General features: G+C 42.9%; 1 protein-coding gene across 1 annotated transcript; it reads right to left on the bottom strand.

Moving 5' to 3' along the window:
• Nucleotides 1–4,398: 4,398 nt before the first annotated feature.
• Nucleotides 4,399–4,710, bottom strand: LOC120084576. Its single transcript, XM_039040378.1, has one exon. It carries the CDS (start codon nucleotides 4,708–4,710, stop codon nucleotides 4,399–4,401), a length of 312 nt encoding a protein of 103 aa, XP_038896306.1.
• Between the last annotated feature and the right edge of the window lie 2,271 nt (nucleotides 4,711–6,981).

Genomic DNA, 6,981 nt, shown 5'->3' with positions numbered 1-6,981 from the left:
CAAAGGCTTACAACTCTCCCATTTGATCTTAGAAGGGTCTACTACAGTTCCCCCGGTCCCCATTTTTAGCAAATTGTCATGGAGGATAGGGTTTTTTTTAACCCTATGGTTGAGCTCATCCCCCTATGACATTTTTTTTTTACAGAATAATGGTTCACTTTATCGAGCACGTTTTATCTGATGAGAGTCACCTCGTGATTCTTAAAGACAGGAGTCAGCCCATGAAGGAAGGACTCAACCTTCCTGTGGCAAAATCATTAGCCAGTCATTTTGCTGATCGTTGGCCAAGTCTAGACGACAACATGATCCTTTCCAAATTATCGACGGAAGTGTCCTTGACCCGAGAAGAGCGTGCATGGATCCTACGATCTTCTATTCATGAGGAAACCCCTAACCCAGATCAAGTGCTAACTCTCGGACATCGCATAATTGAGGGTTAGGTTCGCTGGACCGTTGTGATAAAAGTCCCTGGAGAATTCAGCTTCGTTGACTGTTACTGGGAGTGGCTTGAAGTTGTAGTAGGTCGAAACGAGCGATTTATGATCGCAGAAAGCTTTTACGATTTATGATAAAAGTCCCTGGACATCGCATTAGTTTTCTTGACGCAAGGACGGCCTCCCTGTACATATATGATCACAATGGTGACATAGTTCGATCTTTTTGTGAAGCCTGGTACCCTTCAACCAACACTCTTCATACTGCGGCGGGCGAAGCGTCAATTTCCTTATGGGACCTCTGGTTGCTCAGGTGCCTTCCGGTCAAAGAAAGCTTTTACGAAGAAGTGATTCCTTCCCTCAAAGAGCTAATCAGTCATCGCAACAAAAAGAAATACTTATCGAAAACATGTGAACACCTATTTTAGGCGTATTCTTCGATAGAGAGAAAACCGCATGACTCCCACGAAGCATGACTCCTCAGTGTCTATCAGCTCCTGGATCTCTTTTTGGTCCCTAGGGGCTCGCAAATATGACAAGCCCATTACATAGAAGCAAAAGAAAGCCTCTCGATCCTGGTCCATGCAAAAATCCTGATGGTATGCAAATCGCGTTTCAAGATTGGTCGAGTAGGGAGAACATGCTATTCGCGGAGCTAGAGGTAGGAGACGAGTTGAAGGAAAAAACCTATCTGGCCGCCTTTCTATCGTGCTGGTTATGTCTTTTTGCATTTCCCCAGAAGGGAGTTTACCTTCGCCCCGAGGTCTTCAGAATGGGTAGCTTGATGGCTCACAAAACTGTTTATAGTCTCGTCATTCCGGTCTTGGCCAACATTTATCATGGCCTAGGGTTGATAACAGAGGATTCAAACCCAATCGGGCATATGGATTTTCACTTCCCTTTGTATTATGTCCATGGTTGGCTGGCCCATTATTTCGACACACATTACCCTATTCCTGCAGCTGTTCGAGGTCCCAAGATGGTTGATCACAATGGTCCGCTTTTCTGGCGAAGGTGGCTCGATTTACTTCGACGAGTATGAGGCACAGGAATTGATCCATAGCGGCGCCAGTATTCAGTGGCACGCAAGCATTCAGAACAGAAGCAGGCATGAATGCCTAACTGATAGTAGAGACCTACCTTTTCTGAAGTCCAGNGTATTCAGTGGCACGCAAGCATTCAGAACAGAAGCAGGCATGAATGCCTAACTGATAGTAGAGACCTACCTTTTCTGAAGTCCAGTTATTTCTCCAGCATGTGATCAGGTTACTTATCCTCCCAGTGTGGGAATGTCCGAATTATAGAGTCGTATAGTCCCTTTCACTTCGATCGATAGTTTGGATTCCATTAGGACATTCTGAATGATATAAAGGGAATACCTCCTGCCCTTACGCCGAAGAATGTTTTACATTACTGGAGAGTATGCACGAGACATAAGCCCTTGTCTCAGGTATTCCTGTCGGCTCGTACATTGGATCCGTACACCCATGTTACCTCACGGTTCAAGGATTAGTGATTAATGAAACATGGGAACTACTTCGAAGAGAATCATCATCTATTAGTGACCAATGTTATCCCTTCCTCAGTGCCACCAAGACTACCCAAAGGTAAAGGGATCAACCATAGAGGGAAGCAGCTTCGCCTGACTGAGGAGGCGGCAGCGATCGCACAAAAAGACGCTTGCAAACCGATTGAGGAGGACAGTCATAGTAGTACCGGCGACCGTTATTGGAAGTGATCCTCCAAAAAGCACAGGGCATCGGAAGCTGATTTTCTTGAGAGGGTTTAGAATGATTCGGTGGCTCTTAACGCTCTCAACTTACTAGTACATCGTCTTTTTTTTTATATAAGTCCTCTCATCTTGTTTTTTTTTTCTGTACGGTTTACATTTAGTCTCCCATTTTTTTTGTAGTCACCCCTGAACCTCTCTTTTCAAGAACTTGAAGCATCACGAAACGAAGAATCTTTGGTGGGCCCTTTTGTCATTGACTTAGCCGTTGAGGGAGTTGGTACCTCTGAAGCGCTGCCAATGGATCCCATGCCAAGGTTCTGTCAAGCGCGTGCTATCCTAGAAGACATCCCTCATGTCAAGGAGGCGGTGGTTGTCGGGAACATCGAGGCTTCAGATTTAGTAGCCAAGGAAACTAGTTGTCCTTAGTGCCTGTGGCAGGAAGGGTTCTCCAACCCGGAGAAGTGTCGAGGGTCTTGGCAAGTCCAAGCGATAGTGAGCTCCTGAGGCGAGTAAATAGGGCACCACCCCCGGCCGTTCCCGAGGTTTCCGAATTCTATGCTGCCACTGTGGTTTCCGACGTTCGACGCCACGCAACCTCTGCCATGTGGGAGACTATGCACAAGAAGATCATGCGTACTCCTTTCGAGAAGGTTCTTAGACTGGAGAAAGAAACGCATGAGATATTCCGAGCCATTTCTGACATTTATGGTGCCAACCTCCCTCCTCTAAAAAACTTGTAGATGAGTACTTCCGAAACGTGGAGAAGTATAATCAGTTCCAGTTATCCTATTCCTCTCAATTAACTCAGACAAGTAAGGAGCAACGTTTGGAGGAGGCCAAGTTTGATCTGGAGAAGATACTGTACAATGAGAGTAGTGCTTTTGTTAAACGAAAGGAGTTACTTGAACACACTTTCAGGCCTTACAAGAAAAAGAGAAACTGTTAGCCAGGTTGGAGGCCATTAGGGCCGAACGGGCCAAAATATCGTGGCTGATTTCTGAGAGCGAAGGCCTTTTGGCTCGGCATAAGCTTGAGGTCTCGGAGATGTGGGGGGTGATAAACGAGATTGAGACCACCCCAACCCTTTTTGACAAGGTCGTCAAAGCTTTGAATGTCCTACGCCATGTGTTAGAAACCATGTAGCAGAAGCTGGAGAGCTACCATTGGGTATCCTAACTTGACGTTGTTTGTCTTATTGGATTAGGCGTACCTCAGTAGGCAATGGCCTAGGAGTTTTTTTTTAGCTACTGGATTCAACTATCGTAGTGTTGAAGTCTCTTATATGAAAGTTTTGTTTTTGTTATTTCCTCAGTGATGTTTTCTGGCGCCTTGTAGCCTCCTTTAAATTTCTGCTTCTTTTATTTGTTTATCTCTCATTGGACTCATGTACATGCACATATATATATATATATTTTATCACGTGACTGAACTTAAATTCGTTGAAGCTGCCTATGTACCCTTTATAATGACAAGGATCAAGTCATAACGTAGTTCAAAAATTTTTTTTTTTTTTTGCACATGACTAAACTTAAATTTCTTTAAGTTGCCTACGTACCCTTTATAATGACATGGATTAAGTCGTAACGTAGTTCGTACAAAGATTTTTTTTTTTTTACACATTTGTTAAGTGTAAAACTTCTTGAGAAATTTGCCATTGATTGGGCTAATTCTTAGCCTATCTTGATCAACTATCTTGTATGCTTCATTTGTGTAGACTTCTTTGACAATGTAGGGCCCATCCCATTTAGGTGTAAACTTATTCCCCATATGTCTTGTTGTGATGATTGGTCTCCTTACGACGAGCACTAGATCACCGACTTGAAAGGACCGAGGCTTTGCATGCTTATCGAAGACTTTAGACATTCTCGCCTAGTAACATTCCAACTCTTAGAGTCGCAGTTTGGCATTGTCCTCTGTAGTCAGCCCTTCTTGCACCACCATTCTCAGCAATGGAATTTCTCTTTCCAAAGGAAGGACAACTTCTACCCCATAAACGAGAGAGTACGGGTTGACTTTTGTAGGGGTACGATGAGTGGTGCGATAAGCCCACAACGTTTCATCCATCTTGTCCTACCAATCTCTCTTCGACTTGGAAACAATTTTCTTCAGCAGGTTGCATAATGTATTGTTAAATGCCTCTACCAACCCGTTTGCAGCGGAATTATACATGGATGACTTGTACTGCTTGAATTTGGATTTTTCACACAACCTGTCTATCAAACTGTTGGAGAATTATCTCCTGTTATCCGTCACGATCCGATGGGGAATACCGTACCGATAAATGATATGAGTGCGGATAAAATCCACCACGTTTTCTTTCTTAGCTTCCCTTAGAGCGACAGCCTCAGCCCATCTTGAAAAGTAGTCAGTGGCTGCAAGGATACATGAGTGCCCTGCTGACGACTTAGGTGTTATAGCGCTAACCAGATCAGGCCCCCATGCTTCGAAAGGCCACGAGGCTATGGTCGGATGCAGAGGCTTGGGCGGTTGATGAATGAAATTCGCGTGATCTTGATAGGCTTTGAACTTCTTTTCATAATCCATCGAGTCTTGGATCATCCCCGGCTAATAGTAACCCATTCTTTTTAGCTGGAATTGCAGCTTTGGTTTAGCTTGATGCGCGCCGCATACGCCTGAGTGTGCTTCCTCCAAAGCCTTTGCTAACTCTTCTTTACTGAGGCATCGAAGGAAAAGTCCTTCAAGAGATCGATGGTATAGGACACCTTTGTAATAAATGAAATGCGCGGCCTTCCTTCGAACCTCGGTTTTACGACGGGGGTTATCCGGGAGCCTTCCATGCTAAGGTAATCTATGATGGGTTGTCGCCAGTCTTCCTCGTCGGTTAGGTAGACTGATATCACATTCATTTCCCCACATGCAGTCCCGACCGGAGGTGCAACCCATCTCCACCAGAGCGATATATTAAGGGGCACAATATCCAGGACCGTTAAGGTAGTGGCTAGGTTTGCCAAGGCATCCGCTTTCTTGTTCTCCGTCCTCAGGACATGCTCCAACGTCATGCTTTCAAACTTTTCCATCAACTGGCGAGCGTAAGTGAAGTAAGGTTTCAAGTCATCATGCTTCACCTCGTACTGGTATAAGAGTTGATTAATTATCAACTTTGAATCATCGAAGATCTCTATATAAGCTACTTCAATCTTTAAGGCCATTTGGGGACCAATTATCAAGGCTTGGTATTCAGCAACGTTGTTCGAGCAAAACTCGGTAAGTGCGAAGCTATAAGGCAACATGTGCTTTTCTGGCGAAATGAGGACGATACCTGATGACTAAAATTTATAATTCTTTATCTTTATGGAAATAGACAATGATGAATATGAATGATACAAGCTCATGTTTCCATAAACTTGTAACGGTAAAAATGGAATGTTGTCTATCTATTGCGCTGATGAATGAATGAATGATGCTCTATATGCGCTCAAGTGCTTTGTGATAAAGATAATTTTATACGATACTACGTTCTAAGTATATGCGTTGATAGTGATATGCTCGTAGTATGAGATGAAGTAGTGTGTGTCACAAGTTTTCTTGCGCTGAAACCAAGTATAATTCCAATGCAAGTTTCTCACAGTGATCTGAGGTCGAACACGGGAATTGTTGTCGTTAATGCAATACTTATGTGATACATGTGACCAGTTTTAATAATGAATAAAGAATTTTGGTTTGTACAGAAATGTAAATTGCATTGAAGTAAAAATGCGTTGATAAAATAAAAAAGCGTTGTAAAGTAAAAATGTGTTGATAAAGTAAATTCCTAAACTACTATGATACATGATACATGGTACAAGATACATGATACTGGGGTCGAGGACTGACTGTGAAGTTGTACAAAAGTGTCGATGAATGCGATGACAAGTCTTATGAATGAGGCAGAAAGAGAAAGAGTAAAAAGTAAAAACATCGCAAGTTTGTTAATCATGTTAAGGACGCAACTAAGGTTATGCTTTCCCTTGGCGTACATCTCTCGATGATCGGCCGCATTCCCATATGTCTATGGTGAAACAGAGATGAACGTGATGAATGCAAGATTGTTTCCATCTCTAGAAATACTTCTTGCTTTAGTTAATGCATTCTTCCAACCTTCTCTTGATAGGCGGAATAACATCTTCACTTCTGCTCTTACAGGTGAAGATACCGTCAAGCATGCTTTAGCTAAACTTAATTGATTTCTTGACACAGATTTGACTCACTCGCTTAATTCTCGCTTTTTAACCCGGGGGATTAAGAACACATCATGGAGAAAATAGATGATGATTGTATGGAAAGAGACAGAGAGATGATAATGATGGCGATGATAACATTTAATTCTAAAATTAAACGTTTGATACATGTTTGTGAATGAGGGATTAAAGAAGATGAATACAAAAAATGAATTAGAGAATAGAAACAAATATGGAAAGAGTGTCAATGTCTTGACACAGATCCCGATCAGAGACTTGTGCTTGTCGGCGTGTGGATGTGGTGGAGAGGAAAACTTCCCTCTCAGGCTTGCTTTTCCGGTAAAATTGACCTTTACACAGAGCTTCAGCTTCGGGAATTGGAAGAATTCTCTGCTCAGAGTTCTCCCAGATTTACTCTGTAGTCACTTCAGACCAGCCTCTCTCTCTCCCCATTTCAGTATATCAATCTCAGTATATCATGTATATGTTTCAGCGAATTTGAGGAAGCTATTTATAGGCGGGACCTTGGCTCTTTGAATTTGTGGTCCCCACTGTCTAATTATGGTAGTTCCTGAAATGGCGGAATGGAAAATTCCTTTCTGTTACGCAATCAATCCGTCAGAAATGCACAACTAAA

The sequence above is a fragment of the Benincasa hispida genome, chromosome 9 (genome assembly GCF_009727055.1).
Source record: "Benincasa hispida cultivar B227 chromosome 9, ASM972705v1, whole genome shotgun sequence".
Classification (NCBI taxonomy): Eukaryota; Viridiplantae; Streptophyta; class Magnoliopsida; order Cucurbitales; family Cucurbitaceae; genus Benincasa; species Benincasa hispida.
This window is presented reverse-complemented; position numbering and strand designations above follow the sequence as displayed.